Here is a 17,079-nt window from a genome sequence, read left to right as displayed (position 1 = left end):
TGCACAGCACTGATACATTAAAAGTACACAATTTATTAACAAACTGCTATTTACACTGCTGGACACAAACCACAGGTCTTATCAAGTAGGGAACACTTACTGACAGTTACATTACAATGATGCTAAAGGACACAAATGCAAATGAATTAAAAGCATGGTTTATAAAAAAAAAAACAACAACAATGTGATACACCAAGTAAGACAGAAAATACTTTTTTGGAGGGGGCAAAAACCTGCCTTGAAGTTAAAACTGATATTTTCTATGTATTGCTAATGCATTCAAGTAAAATGACTAAGAATTAAAACCCCACATTCATTCAGGCCAACTCAGTGAACAGGGACACAGCTGTGATGAAATTGGAGATGCCACCATCCGAGAAACAGCACACACACCAAGTGTTGGGACGGGCTCTCTATCGTGGATTCTCCCCAGGAATTTACAACAACATCATTTGGAGGTGTGGATTGGCACACAGGGGATGCCAACGTTGTTTTTTTTTTAAATCAGAAACCAACCGAAGCTATTTTTTTACACTCTAGTAGCCTCAATCACGGCAAATCCACAACCTAAAGCAACATTATATAGAATTCAAGCTTGAGATCAATCAATATGTTTGGAAACGTGTGGCACCTGATGTACATTATTTGGGGAGAACCATGATGTAGAAATCTTCACAGAATAAATAAATAAATATAAAAAGGGCCATGTGTGATGCAGTTGTAAAAGTTACTTTAAAAACAAATCACCAATGCCTGGGTTTTCTGTCCATTATTTCCCTAAACTAACCACAATTTATCCCACAACTACAATACTCGAATAGGTGGAGCCTCAGTGCCTCCAATACTGTTTTAATGGCACAAAGAATTTGACTCAAAGGTCACAAAGACATGTTCACATTTCCTTAAAAACAATCAGCCGATGTCAGTGGCAGGAGACAAACTGCATTTTTTTTTTTTTTTTAAGGTTAACGGTATATCTTGATATTGTTTCAGTTCATTTGGTTTTGTAACACTTTCCAGGAGGCAGAATAAAGACGTTAATCAAAAGCCCCCAAACCTTAACAGTTTACCGCTGAGTTATGTTCATGTGTGTGATTTGAGGAGACTGCTGGTTGAGGAAGCACTGCCCTGTGATAGGCAAGAATAACATAATGCAAAGTTATGGCACCTTCATGGTAAACTGACAGAGAAAGGAAATTAAAATCTGGAGAAGTACCCATCTTGTCTGAGAGGGAACAGCTTTCTATGATGTTAACACTCACATGAAGATTTCCAACTCAAATATAATACCCTAATCAAAAACAATTCTGTATTCCACCCAAAGCACTTTTTAAAACCGGAATTCAACTACTATCGATCTACTTTCCGTTGTATCATCATATGTGATAACAAACATTTAAATATCAATGAGATCAGGCAGTTTTAATATGCATTTTTTTGTTTTGCTTTTTTACTTCGTTCCCTGAAAGGTTTTACATCCTGCAAACAAAACCAAAACTTCACCAGAAATACGTGGCCTCGCCGTTTCAGAACAAAGCAAAATACATCAAGCAAAGTGTGCAGACCATGGTGCTACAATCTGATAACATCATCATGGACAGCCTAATAGGATTGGACCAGTCACTCCAATTAAATTTCTGGGAAATGTGATTACACAACGTATTATTCCAATTATATTTTTGGAAGCCCAAGATTCTCTTAAGAAAGTAACATCAAATTACAAGAATAAGAGCAATTAGTTGCAGGTAAACGGATACCGCACATAAATGAATTTAATGCCTAATATCTCAACATAGTGCCAAGAGTGGTCGAATATGAATTGCTGTTGTGTAAACCTCCGTTTTCATATGCTTAACACATACTCAACACATACTCAACACTAGGGGTCAGTAGTATACTGTGTAGTCAGAAGAAATGTAAGAAAAGAGGTAAGTAACAATCTGTTTCAAGGGGTGTATTGAAAGGTTACTTAGTTCAGGTTTTCTTCTTTCCAGTGTAACTTCAAATCAATGACATACCCACTGCTGGCAGCCCTGCACAATCCCTGTTCTCTAGGAGACGTCTGAAGTTTTCTCTCTAGAGGGGGTATGTTAAGGCATTGCTTTGATATCCACACACTTTAGTTTCTTTCATTAGCCTTTTAGATTCCTAGTACAAAACATACAGGGGATATCCTCTGAAACTCACATTAATACATGACCTAAATTAGCACGCATGTCCAAACAATATATTAACTAGGCATGAATAGCAGGCCTAGAAAGCATTTTAAATATGTATTATTAATATTTTCTGGAGGGTGCTGTGTTTCTGATACTCCACAATGCGAATACACAGCCTGAGCATCAACTGTGGGTAGCTGTGACACTTTCAACCATCTTAAATACATTTTTAACATTTGCAGCCAATAGAATTTAGATTATACAACAGTGCATTGTGTCACTGTGCATTACAGGGCAAAAATGACTAAGGACAGTAATTGCATCAAAACTAATGTCACTTATATGTACGTGGTCTCTGGCCTTACCAGTCACCACAATCAAGAGCTTTCTGGTATTAGTACATGTATGCCCCTTGATCTAAAACACCAACCAAGTATCTGAATCAGAAAGCATCCCCCCCACACACAAAATCAATACATTTTCTCCACAGCCCCTTGTATGTTCGGTGGTTGATCACTAAAGCTTGTATTCTTAGCATTTGCAGCCTTTTAGGTCATCCTTAACAATGGAAGCCCTTGGAGGTCCCCCTGCTGTTTTGTGTGGAATCAAAGGATATGGAAAAGAGGATCCCGTGTCTCATCTCTCACTAGCTTTGCAGCTCCGCTTATTCAGACTGGGATTAATACAACACAGATAATAATAACAAATTAGAAAATACAGTTGTCAGAATGAATGCTGGTCTCCGGCAGGAAAGTGTAAACAACCAACACAGTATCTTTATTAGGGTCTGCACTGAAATCTGATAAAGTGAGTGAGATTTAATGCACGGAATCAATACCACCATGGTTCAACACGTCACAGCATTCATATGTGGATCATTACATTAACAAACCCCTGCCTGAGATTCGTCCTTTTCTGTCTTTGTCATTTCCACCGAGCTCTGGGGGTGCGTATCCCACAATGATGTAAACATTACACTATCGTTCCACGGTTCACATCTGAGAAATAAAAAAACTACCCTAATGCATGTACAGTTGACAAAAAAATAAAAACGTTTAGTACCATTTGAAGATCTTACAAAGAGATTAATTTCAAAATGTCACATTTAGATGGCCTTGTACTTTTCACACAAAGGATAAGGGATTTAATACAGATACGGCAGCAAGACAGATCCATCAGTTTGCATCTCCAGAAAACCTAAGTTGTGTGTTGCTGTTTTCTGTTTTGATGATCTTTTCTCTTCTTTTGCCCCAGCGAGGGCAATTCTGCAGCATTAGAGCACACGCATGGACAGACAGGATTTTAAAGCAGCGTACTTGCAACACGTAAGCTATCGTTCAAATGACTGAAAAGACAAAGAACCAAACTGTGGAATGTTTTGCATTGTCCCTTGGGTTTCGCGCTAGTCAAGTTTGAAAGCCACTCTCCACTGTTGCCTCCCTGTGAATCTCCATTAGACCTCCCTCCGGCGCCTGTGTCTTCTATTTACGTAGACCTGCAAACCAACAAGACAGGGTGTAAGTATATAGGCAGCAGACCGGGTTACAAAACACTCATTTTCACTACCTGCAGAGATTTAGTACAACTTATACCCATTAACTCTGTTCTAAGCTTGACGGAAGTAATTTGTTTTCCTTGTAATATGATATATCATCTTTTGCTTAATGTAACCCTTGCAAGTCACAAGTCACCACATAAAACAGAACAAATACATATTTTAGGATAACATTACATTGTGTGAAAACAAATGAAACACTATCAGCATAGTACGAATTTCCTGAATGATTTACAGTGATATAAATACCTAAAACAGAGAAATATCAAACCCACTGGAGAATTAACATTCTTACACAGACTGACAAGGGTTTATACTTTAGGTGGCTCCAACCATAGTCCCAGCTCTCAGCATTAAAGGAGGAGTTCAAAAACATTGATTCGGCCACTTAAGAGATAAGGGACAGCTCAATCAGATGCACACACCGATGAAACCTGGCAAGTTGAAACAGCAGGTCGTGAATACACTGGCAACAGCACTGACGTTTTTTGTTTCTTTGGGACCCACTGCCAAAGGATGTCTGTAAAGTGTCTCGAAATAGCAGCTAAAGCACCTATGCTGGCTGTCAGCCTTACATTTCCTCCTCCTGAGGGTTGGAGCTGCTGCCACACTTCATAGCTTTTAATACGAGGCCAGGTTTTCTTTGGGAATCTCCCCCGAATTGACCTAAGTTAGTTCTGTGTGTTAAGTAGAGTTTGGGAAAGGCCCAGTTTTTGAACACTAAATTATAATGCAGAAGCACTACTTCACCGAGCTAACTGATGTCTTCCTGAAACTACTGACTCTGTACAGGAACCAGAGCAATAAAGCATTGATTGAAATCTGAGCATCTTCTGGTGTGCTACTCCTGGCTTTGTCCTGTTTGTGTCTGGGTTTTGTCTTCTGTGATAACATGGTACTAAACACCAGGGAAAGTTCATAAAGAAAGACCAAGCTAACCATCACATGAACGTTTACAATGCCAAGCATGGTCTTATATGCAACAGTCTAAGTGTTGATGTATACTTAAACATGAAGCATAATAAACTGAAAATAAAGAGGGTTTATAGCAAGAGCAATTTTAAAAGACTAAAGCACAGAGAAAAACATTAGCCTAGGTTTAAGCTGCAGATAGTTTTCCAATTCATATTTTCCTCCAAATTATTTCGAAGTTATGGTAAGCATGTAGTCTAAAAACAAGGAAAACTAGAACATAGCCTGGATGCTAAACCTCTGATGTCTCCACTCCAATTTAGGATATTCCATTATTGTCTAATCCATGTTCTTGACCTACATATGAAAACAACCACACAATAAATCTCTTGTCATTGTTAATTACCTTCTCATTAGAATACTTCTGCAATAGTTAACCACTAATAAGCTGAACTGATGAAGAGTCTATTTTAATCACTCAAATACAAGGATGTGGCAGCTTGATTAATATCTTATATAAAGGAAAGGCTGGTCAGAAAAGATTGGGCACCCTTTATATAATATATTCAGTGTCCCCAAGTTACAGACTTGAAACATCTTTTCTCTATTTATATGGATGTATATAACAAGAATTCGGACCAAGAGATCAAACAGCAGGAAATAAACAAATAATGGATAAATGCATTAAGGGTGAACAGTTTGAAGTTGAGTACTTACAGGTACATTGGCTTTAAGAGGAGATGGGATGGTTTCTCATTGACATGGTACAGGGGAAATGGATCAAATCCACCAATAAAATCAACTGAAAGCCAAAAAGGATCAAATGAAAATTAAACAAAATCATAACATGCCCAACAATGCAAAAATAAGTGCCAGAAAATCAACAACACATCTATAGATAAGTCATTCATAAGGCAAATGAAAAACAGATGGGTAAGCAAATCAAAAAATGAATTTCAATGATTTTGCATTCAAAGAAACACAATATTTGTATGTTCTCCACTTCCAACGAGGGTAAAAACAGATACATGTAGGTAATATTACATGGAGATTGCTTCCGAGTTGGTTAAACTGAAATCTCCTTCTTGATTCAAGAAGTATGTGCAAAATAAGATCTGGAGATGTTGTAGGCTCGGTAGCAAGAAGTCAGACACCTTCGCAATACATCGCTCTGTGCTCACACAATTACTTACTACTTAACCTTCTGTAAATCAAGAAGTATTGTAACTCCTGTGTGTGCCTTATCTGTGTGTGAATTACAGACCTACAGTAACACAGAAACTGGTCACATAATGGGCTTTGGGGCCGAGATAAAGCACCCAAACAAACAGTGGTGGAGAGAGAGGGAGAAAAAGAGAAAGATCTTACAATAAGCACTCGTCCTTATCTCTGCTCTCCTCTGCCTGCATCAAATTTGGTTCCTATTTATCTTGTTTGCCAGTAAGTTAAAGAAAGAACAGAGTTAGCAGAAAAAGAGAGAGAAAATGATAGAACAGCACGGCCAGAATGAAAATACTGCAGGTGACCATCAAGTATGGAAAAAAGTGTTGGGAATGGCTCCAATCTATTGATTTACTGATGCTAATTTGTAGCTCATCAGTTGCTATACATTCAATGTGAAGAATTACAGCACTATACATTAGAGCGAAAGTCTGATCTGCACGGTTCTCTTTACATTCAAGCCCATCAGATTTACAAGCGTCCACATTTCTCCCCTGTTCCTTTTCACTGTCATTTGGCAGGGTGCAGCAGCAGGGGGTTTGCTAACGTGCCAGAAACTTAATTTATTTTTTCAAATGAAATGGCGTCAATCAAGGCAAGGGCTGCCTGGTGTCAGTCGGTTAGAGCCAGAATGACATCTGATCCTGTCAAGAGATGCTGGAGTGTGTCAGACTCATTGTGACTAAGGAATGTGTTGCCTGGACCAATGTGGTTGCATTCGGAAGAGAAAGTCAAAATAAAGTTGGTGCCGCATTGCAATTTGCAAAGGTGAATCATATAATGTGTTGATTGCACTGAAAATCTAAGGCTCTTGTTTCTTTGCCTGGATTCAATCACAACCTTGACCCTGTTTTCACTTTCAGACTCCAAAGTTTCATCTGCTCATTTCCAGAGAGATGTGGTTTAAATGTATGGTCTTTAGTGGTGTGAACATCTTCCCATTGTTTTTATTGGGCACTTGTCAAACTGAATGCGGTTTTTCAGAGCATATTTAATCACAGGCAATAGAGAAACTGTTTAGTGCATGCCTGACACTTTGCATACAAAAATTCATATGCACACGTATACTTATTCCTAGGTGTGATCAGTACATCTGGTGGGTGTGTTTTGTCTCCTCATTTACATTGTTTATGACACTACTGTAACTTGCAAATGAGGCCATCAAGCACAGGCAAGTCAGCCAGCCCCTATGCATTATGTATTGTAGCGGTTCATAATGGAGACCGTGGTGCAAGTGACGTCCCACAGGAACACAAGCCCTATTTCTGCACCGCTCCGAATGGGGAATCGGTTTCATAATTCACTGAAATGTAACTTTGAGATCTGTATTTTTACAGTGAGCCTCAAACTGAAATAGAACCAGTTTTTCTTTCAGAGAATAATATATGTGTGTTTGTGTTTTTGAAATAAATAAAGAAATGTCTTAGCCATAAAGCACGTATAAAAATATATGTGTATAAAGACTACAGACATTTCACTAATCTCCCCTGCAGTTTTATACAGTCTGTGAACAAGTATACACAGCAGCTGCAAGTCTAGTTGGTTGTGATTCCCGAAGACTTAAAAGAATACAGTAATGCTATGGTTACCCTGATCTAATTTATATAAGCTTTTCCAAAGGCTCAATGGGACAGGAGCACATCAAAGATAGCTATGCCTGACAGCAGTATGAGATCACTCTCTAACATCTTGAGGCTTCAAAGAAAACTGAGGGAAAACAACTTCTACGCTGTTTGCTTGTTTATTAATTGTTCTCCAAAGCAGTCTTTCCAGAGGAACGAGCAAAAATCCCAGATTATATTATTAAATACATTTGAATCTCCAGGAAAATGCCAGGGAAAATATCCTGGTAAAATTGTATAGTTCAAACGGTTCTTAAAAAAAAAGAACCCAGGAACAATTCCCTCTTCCACATCTGTTCAAAGTACCTTATTAAAGTGCTTTGGTTAGCTGGAAATTTTGAATCTCATTAGTTAGTGCTGAATGGAATGCTATCGAACACCATAAAATGTAATGAGGCATTAACAATAAGCAGCAACAGACTTCAGAGTTATTAGCTATGGATTCAATTTAAAAAAGTATGCAATTCAGATGAAATAAGCCTGCAAATTGTAAGACAGAGGAAACATTATTATTCTATTCACCTCCCACGAGAAAGCCATGTTCGCTATGCTTTATATATATATCTATATATATATATATATATATATATATATATATATAAATACAGATATATAAACTGTATATATAAAATACTGCTGCAGCAATTGAGACACAAACTCACACATGAATTTTAATCTACCACTTTGAATACGAAAATAAAATTGTACGATTAGCAAGCAAAATCAACATTCATGTATTGTCCTTTTCAGACTAAAAATGAGCTTGATTAGAGTGAAATATGTATAACACTGCAGATGTGAAGGTAAGGTAGTCCCAGTCAGACTGCACTGAACTGGTTATGGTGCAATTCTTGTTCCTTTTTTGTGTTGTTAATTAAAAACCCTCTCGTACATAATTTTGAAATATAATTTGGAAGAAAAAAAAAACTCTTTTAGGACTAATCAAACATTAGTCAATTTGTAGGAGGACGTTTTATTAGCATATGATTAATGAGGAATTTATATACATACAGTGTGAAAGCATGCTAGTCAGGGCATGTTTCTTATCACATTGCTTACCACAGCGCAAACAGCAGTGCTAAAATGTGATTTAACAACGCAAGCTTATGGTTGCCCACCAAAGTACCCAGGTCTCTCCTGTACAGCAAGCCAAGAAAACCCGGGCCAAATCTGCACCCACCCAACCCCGGCAGCGTTGATTCAGTCAAACGCTCTCTCTTAGGTTCAAAGCAGCAATCTCTGGGCTATACATTTCAATCTACATTCCATTCAAAGGTCTTTACTGGTCGAGGCACTCTCCCCTAATGCTCATGGTTAAGCCAAAAAGATTTATACAGCACTGTCAGAGGTACAATTAATGAACACAGAAGATCATAAAAGAAGAGAGGGGGACAAAAACTCAATTTCTTGTTGGTCTTACCTCCCCTACTTAGGAATGATTGATTAGAGAATAATCCATCATGTGACAAGAGGGTCCACAGAATTCGCCGAGACTGTATTCTTGGTATGTGACCCAAAAATAAAAGGCAGTAATAGAGCCATAGCTCACTTTAATTTCATCCTCAGTCTTCAGGATGTCTTGGAAGTACATAAAGAAACACTGTTACAGGAACTGATGTAGGTCAGAGCCTCGGTTTCGTATTCTAGCAATGTGAGATTAATTCACAATGAGTTTTTCCTGTATTCAGATTTTCAAATCGTGTGACTTCAGTGTGCACCTTAGAAGGCTTAGATGTTACATCCACACCTGCGTACATCTGATGGATCTCATCCTGAATCTAAGAAAGATGCCACAAAGGCCGTAAGAGCTTGGCACGGACACAAAAAGCAGACAAGTTATGATTGCACTGAGAGTGTGAAGACTGATAAGAGGATCTTTAAGCATAAAAAAGTCACTCGCTGCTACTTAATTGAGAATCAGCTGGGGGATTTGAAGAAGATATGGAGCAATTGTTCCATTTCCGACGTGTCCCGTCTAGTTAAAAAGGGCAGTAAGACATATCTTTCCTGTTTAATCATGCCTTTGAGAAAACACTCATTTTCACACTGTGTTCTTTGTCTGACGACCCTTGACCTTCGAGTGAAAGGGGTCACCTCGTTGGCCATAGTGGTGGGCTGATCCACGGAGCCAGGCTGCAAAATAAGTTCTCGTACACAGCCCCACGTGGAGTTTAACTCCCTCATCAGACGCCGAACACGTCAGAAGACTTCTATATTGCCAGGATAGCACTTAAAAATTATGTCTCACTGTACGTAAAAAAAAAAAAAAAAAAAAAAAGCAGATGCTGACGTGTAAATGAAGGGCAATTGAAAAAACAGGAGGAAATTGCCCAAGACTCTGCCGGGGGAGGTTTCCTACAGAGAGCTTTGAAATATTGATGTCCTTTCATCAGTAATTATTCAGACGGGTATAGCCCTGACTGAAACTAACTCCGGAGAGACCGGGCCAATACAGAAAAAAAAAAATAATAATAAAAAAAAGCAATCACTGTACAGGGCGAGACAACCACCCTGATGGGCAGCCCTTATCATTACGACATTATCATCTGCAGCTAATGCGAAAGTAGATAAATAAACAAATACAATAAAAAGGTATTCTTGTCATTGTGATGACTGCAAGAAAACGCATCATTACAAGTTGTATTAGTTCTGCAGTCTTAATAATCGCTTTGGTGAATTATACTGTGATGCAAGAACAGTGAAGAGCAGTCTGTATTTCAGAGGGTGAGGAAATCCGTTAAGAAACTACTGGCATTAACGACATTAGATATTTAAAATGGTCCTGAAAAGGGTTAAGCATAGTTCTTTATGTGCAAATTGTGCATTTTGACACCTGGAGTTGTTATAAGTATTTAATGGGCATCAACTAGACAAGAACAGCGTCACTATAAAGCTCAGGGAAGACCAGTCACCAGTCACCACCAACCAATTAGTATATGTAATAGAGATTTTGTTGACATAAACGTTTTTAATATACTATAATTCAAGCTACTTAACTGCTCAATATACATGGATTTTAAAAACAAAGCCTGAATAAAACAGAAACTTCAAACTAGCTGCCTAATGCACATCCTGGCTAATTTGATAGGTACCATCAAGTACTGGGTTTATAAATTGAGGCTTGGCGAGAATAAATCCATTCCATCCATTCCATCAAGTGTCCAACTTTGTAGACTGAGTGCTTATATGAAATGTCAATTGTATAAATCTGTTGCAGAGAAAATATGAGACTATTATTATTTTATATGAATTAACAGAAACAATGAATCATTTGAATTTGATTGGGTGAGAACAACTAAGCATTATTGGCCATTTATCAGATAAAAACGATGCATTGTTCTGTATACTTGTGAGGAAAGGGTGAGGCGTTCATTCATTCATTTGGGAGATGCTCCCTTTTAAATACCCCAGTAAACCATCATAAGACAGCTGAGAAGAGGAATGCGTGGCATGTGCAGAGAGGGGTGTGAGAGCGATCCAATCCCAGAAGCCTCGGCGGGCGGCGGGGTTGGAAACGGGGGGCTCCCCGGCTGTTCGTGAGAGGTAGTGACCCAGCTGGTCTGGGTGCCGGAGGGGAGGGAGGGGAAAGGAGGGTGTTGGGAAGGGGGGCAGTAATTAATCTGCCGTGGATCACCGCTCACACATCAATACTCACAGCTGTCCTCCTCCTCGGTGAAAGCACTGACGACATAGCAGGCATAGACGAACCCCACAAGCTGCAGAGGGAGACAAAAGGAAACAAAGGGTCGTCTTCGATGTGCCGCTCACACATTTATACGTGAAATTGAGGACAGTATTGACCTGAAATTATGTTGATGTAAATGTCAAAGGAATACATATGTCACAATGTTTTAAAGTGTGCTATCCTTCCTTTTTAAAACTTTCTCCAAGTGTATCACTCTCTAACTGCCACTGTCTGGCCTACGTTTATCATGTCCATCAATGTCAATCATGTCGTTTATCAATGTATTTTGCGACACTCAATGCAATAGCTATAGAATGACATCTGTATCATCCTTTTTTGTTATGTAATCAACTTCTAAATTCTATTTTTAGAATTCATCATATTATCAATATAGATACTCAAACTCTAAAATAGCTGGATCTATATATTTTGAATGGGTTTTACTTCTGTAAAATTCTGTACAGAAAAGCATACAAATCATAGTGACATTTTAAACAGATGTATATATTAAAACATCATACATAAAATTAATGAATAGGTTCTCACAGTGACCGATGACTTTTTTTATTTTCAGGTGTGTGTGTGTGTGTGTGTGTGTGTGTGTGTGTGTAGTGTAACACAATTTGTCTTAAAAAAAAAAAATCCCTCCAGTCTTAATTTTAGAAAGTCTTTCAACATAGCTCACTTGAGTGCGCTTAATTATCTCGTGAAGACAAAGATTACAAAAGTCTTCGCAAAATTGGTCTAAAAATGCCACGAATTACCATAAACTGAAGAAATCCCATAATAAAGTAAATGTCAAGTGCAAGACTAGCTCGTCAGCAGGGATCCACAGATTGCCTAATTTGCATGCGCCATAATGATTAAACAGCCAGCATTAAGATGCCAGATATTAAGAGAGGCTGAAGGGGTTAGAGGATACAAAGCAAACATGAAGTACATTTTCACTGCCAGAGATTTAAAGAAAACATGTTTTTTTCATTCACGACTCTTTTCAAAATACAAAAATCCCATCGTTCACAAGCAGAAAAAACCAACATGGATGCACTGCAGAATAGTGGGGTTTGCTATTCTATAAAAATATCTTCCATATGTAGTAGTATAAACACCAATCTATATATCATACCATGATTTAACTTGTCCTTTAATGAAGAATACGTTGTGCAATAGGCACAGAAACAGTCAGCTTTTGATTTTTATTTCAGCAATTATGTATTTATCAGATCAAACTTAAAAACAAATCCTTATATTGAAACTATACCTGATATTAATTGAACTAGACCCAAATATCATCAGCACAAATCTGACGGACTAATAACGCTTTTGATAGAAACTGATCATGTCTTCATCCATAGCTACAAAACTCTCTGTCCCGCTCTGTGTGATTGGGAAAGCGCAGTACTGATAAAAAAGGGAGCATCCTTTACAGACAGCAGAAAAAACAAAGTCTGATGAGAAAGCAAATTACTTTCTGATTTAGCTGCAGTTTTTGCAAACAAGCCTCGTTATTAAGTTCCAAGATGAACAGATACCATCAATAACAGCCCAAGTAAAGGGAGAAGTAAATATAACAGCAGTTTCATTAGTGGTTAGCTCAGATGTCCTTGCTGCACTTCATATATTTTATAGTCTTTAACTATGTTTTTGTGATTTACATTCTCTCTGGGATTCATTGTAAGTCAAAGCTGAGATTTGCTTTGGTGGCAGTAATGAAACCTCACAGGATTTTGCGTTTTTCTTTTTATCACATTTTGAAGTTGATCCCCTTTTAAGAGAAGCTTGTGGAACAATATGACAGCAGGATAAAGGTGCAATAAAGACGCTGTTCAAATGAAACCCACCACAGGCATGGTTAACCAAGGAAGGACAGGTCAGGAGTAAACATATAAATGTTTTCCTGAAAGACCAAATGTTCACCAGAATGTTTAATTAGAGTTTAATTAGAATTCATATTTAGAAAAGAACTGGGCCTCCTTCACATCACATCGTGGATTTGAATGTGCTGACCTTGATTATTTTGAATTTCCATGCTCTTGTCGAGGGAGCAGATGTGCCCAAAGGGAGTCACAGAATATCCAAATATCAATACCATTGTTATTCTGAAGAGCCCGCGCATTGTGTAGATGTTAAATTACTGTAGTGATAGAAAACATATTGTCTCCTGTCTATGTAGGCCATCTTCTTTTGGTAAAACCAATTGCTTTCCACTCATGTAGAAGAAAAAGGGCCCACTCCCCACCTCCACAGTTAAGCACAGAAGGAATGATTGGAGTTTTAATGGGAAGCCATCGCACAATAAAAGGATCAGATTCTGCAGAAATGGGTTTGGAATGTGCAATTAATCCTTTTTTTTTAATTCTGTTTTCTTGCCTTAACAAGTGCATCTTAAGAGGCCTCTCTCTTCCGATTGCCCTGGACTGCTTGGCTCATTTTGTGTGTCACAACAAGACAGGGCAGCTTTTATACCATCCACGGTATAGGTCTTTGGGGTAGGTAAAAAGTGGATGAATACAGCAGACCTTGTTTGAACAATGTGTGTGTTGTGTAAAATGCTTTGGACATTATGTAGCCATGCATGGGACTGAATAAAAATCAGATACATGGAGTTGACCTACAATCCTGTGTGTGAAGTCTGCTTGACTTCTGCGCTGACTCTACCCCCTCGCTGCACTTCTTTACAAATGAACAGGAATTGATTTATAGTGAATAGAGAAAGGAACAATGGAAGGTATGCCTGAGGCGGGCAGCTCAACCCAGAGCCGAAATCATTGAATATGGTCAAATCTAACGCAGGGGACTGACACACTCGCATTTTGTGTTTGTGAAATGTCCATCTCTTCAAGGCTTTACTGTATTTGTGCACTTTGTATTGCGCTTATATTTTTCCAAGACATAAATAATAATAATAATAATAATAATAATAATAATAATAATAATAATACATGTAAAGGTATGAACTCAATAAAGAAAGGTTTATAGAACCTAGAAGTCTCCCTCGATCCTACGCTCTCCTACACCCAGCACATCACCATGCTGACACGCACCTGCAGATTCTTCCTGAGCAACATACGCCAGATCCATCCCTTCCTCACCGACTACTCGACTCAGCTGCTCGTCCAGTCCCTGGTCCTGGACTACGGCAACTCCCTCCTGGCCGGCCTGAATGCAACTACTACCCGCCGCTCCAGCTCATCCAGAACTCTGCGGCTCGTCTGGTATTCTCTCTGCCCCGATTTGCACACACTACTCCACTGCTCCGCTCCCTCCACTGGCTCCCGATACCGGCACGCATTAAGTTCAAGACTCTGACCCTCACCTACCGCTGTCTCGACCACACTGCACCGAGTTACCTTCAGTCACTCGTCTCTCCATACATCCCCTCCAGACCACTGCGCTCCTCCAGTGCCAGAAGACTAACTCTGCCTCCTCTCCACTCTCCTTCCTCCAGAGCCGCTCCTACTCATCCCTGGCCCCTAAATGGTGGAACGACCTTCCCACTGAAGTCAAAACAGCAGAGTCCCTGACCTCCTTCGATTACTCAAGACACATCTTTTCAGACAGTACTTATAATTTAGTCTTTCTTTCTCCTGTAAGATTACACTATACAATGTTTTGTCATACTCTTACCTTGGCATTAATAGCACTTGTATTGTTTATTTTGATTTCCCCTACGCTCCCTCTGCCTTAGTTCTTAACTTTGACTTAACATCTTGTCTGCACTTATCAGCATTTACAATCTAGGATGTAAGACCTTATATATTGCTTACTGTATCTCCTATACACTTGTGTAAATTCTAAATTCTAAATTTGTAAAATGAATTATGCCTGAACTGCACTGTATTATTGTATAGTACTGTATTGCACTGTATTATTGCACTTTGTATTTCTCTGATATTTTGTAAGTCGACCTGGACAAGAGTGTCTGCTAAGAAATAAATAATAATAATAATAATAATAATAATAATAATAATAATAATAATAATAATAATAATAATAATAATACATTTAGTGCACCGGACTGGACAAGAATAAGTGACAGAAAATAATATTCTAGAATTATGCTAATTCATATTTATATATTTCAACAGATTTTTTTCATTGAAGCACTCCATCTGAGAAGTGGAATTTAAATGGCTGAAAACAGCAATCTAAACAGTTATTAAAATATATACTTTCAGAGACTGATTTGAAAGCAGACTGCTGGTTTAGACATTACTGAAAATGACTGGAATAGAGTTTATGCATTTTCACATTTCCCGTGACCAGCCAGAATGAAAAAATATCGTACTGTCAGGGCAGGGGGGTGTAAGTGAAAAGAATAGCTGTCTAAATGAGACTCACAGCAGCCGCCACTAGGTCAAGGCCTCCGGTCCTGTCTCTTCCACTCCAAGTGTCTTTCAATTCAATTATGGAGTGACCACCTGGAGAGCAGGGTTCACCTCATAAGAAAGTCACAGCAAGATCAGGATTGGGCTAATATCCCTCGGAGACTAATGCTCTTCACCTTCAAGGCTTGGAACCCTATCGTCAGCTTTGTTTTTGCTCAGTGTGTCTGCTCGGGACTGGGCTAGCATCTTAACACCACGAGGGAAATTTCCCAGATCCCCTCAATACATACATAATTGGAGAATACAATACTGCACAGTCCCTGGGCACTGTTATCACCAGGCTGCACTTGGCAAAACATTATCCCTATAAATCTGGTATTGATCAAAGAGTCCTAACCTCTGGTCCTTGAGCGCGCGCTGAAACATTTCCAGCCTAGCTCTGTCATCCATCACAAAGCAGATAATGATTGTCTCATGTTGTTTGCTAAAAACTTTCGCAAAACAATAAAGAAAATCTTAGCTTTTGCTTTTACATGAGCTTCATAGGTGGTAGCATTCTGCTTTCACGTGAATAAAAATAGCGTGTCTTTGGAAAATGAAGAAAAACGAAAATGGTGGCTCATTAATACCATTTGAAGGAGCTGCATCTGAACTGCGTTAAAAACGTGGGGGCTGAGGTAGTGTAGGTATTTCTTCCTCCCCATTTGAATACACACTGTAGGTGTTATTGTAGAAACAATTGGTGGTGATATCCAATTTTAAGCAAGCCCCGAAGCTGCTTTACACATCACAGAGAAATTTGTGTGGGAGTTTGAAACCCGTGGAGGAAAAGCAACAATTTTTGTAGGGATGGTTTTTTTTTTCTAGGCCGGCTCTCATGAGATTTTGTTGTTCGTTTATTTTACTAAGCTACACCTGGTATCCAAGTTTGAAGAAAAAACAAATACTAATGGAGAAAAATGGCAACAGAAACACTTAAGGTCTATATCATAGATCAAACCAAAAATGCTATTAAAACACAAGAGTAGGAATAGATTATTTTAAGTACTAAAGCTAATTAGTCCTACAATTAAAGAAAAAGTGAAACATTTTAAGCCTAATAAGTACCCCTCACAAGGTATTCTTTCATATTTTGTATAGTTTGGTAATCTGCGTAATGACTGGCTAATCACAGCAAAGCGTGAGCAGTATTGAGTGATATATTATCACATGACCCTTGGAATGTCATTTAAAATTCAAACCCGCCACCGAGGAACTGTACTATCTATATACAGAGCAAGATTACTGTATCCCTACCCTCAGACAATGCTCATCCCCTCTAGAGTGTCTGTCTGACTATTTCAAATAGTTACATAGTGGAGAATGACAAAACTGAGAAGTTTGGAAAACAAATCCTAGGAAACATGGTTTTCTGTGGAATAATTTCCAAGGCAAACTCGCATTTATAACGCGAGGGACTTCTAAATTTGATTACAATCCTGACACAGAATTGTGCTTACGGTATTCAATTCCACTGTACAATATGTTCGAACATACTCACACAGCACTGAATTTATAATAAAAAAAACTGAAGCGCTGTAAAATAATGACACGTTTG

The 17,079-nt window shown here is 38.5% G+C and overlaps 1 protein-coding gene across 2 annotated transcripts in view; it reads right to left on the bottom strand.

The window, feature by feature from the left end:
- Positions 1-13: 13 nt before the first annotated feature.
- LOC136748534 (sodium/potassium-transporting ATPase subunit beta-1-interacting protein 4) overlaps positions 14-17,079 on the bottom strand; it is a 58,780-nt gene continuing 41,714 nt past the window's right edge. Inside the window, exons 5-7 of one of the 2 annotated variants that reach the window (XM_066702375.1) lie at positions 11,125-11,185; positions 5,344-5,428; positions 14-3,654 (exon numbers count right to left, since the gene is read on the bottom strand). In XM_066702375.1, the coding sequence (XP_066558472.1) occupies positions 3,645-3,654; positions 5,344-5,428; positions 11,125-11,185 (156 nt within the window). In that variant the 3' untranslated portion in view covers positions 14-3,644. The remainder of the gene's footprint in view (positions 3,655-5,343; positions 5,429-11,124; positions 11,186-17,079) is intronic. The other variant, XM_066702377.1, reaches the window with a different exon arrangement.

The sequence above is a fragment of the Amia ocellicauda genome, chromosome 4 (genome assembly GCF_036373705.1).
Source record: "Amia ocellicauda isolate fAmiCal2 chromosome 4, fAmiCal2.hap1, whole genome shotgun sequence".
In the NCBI taxonomy this organism is placed as follows: Eukaryota; Metazoa; Chordata; class Actinopteri; order Amiiformes; family Amiidae; genus Amia; species Amia ocellicauda.
This window is presented reverse-complemented; position numbering and strand designations above follow the sequence as displayed.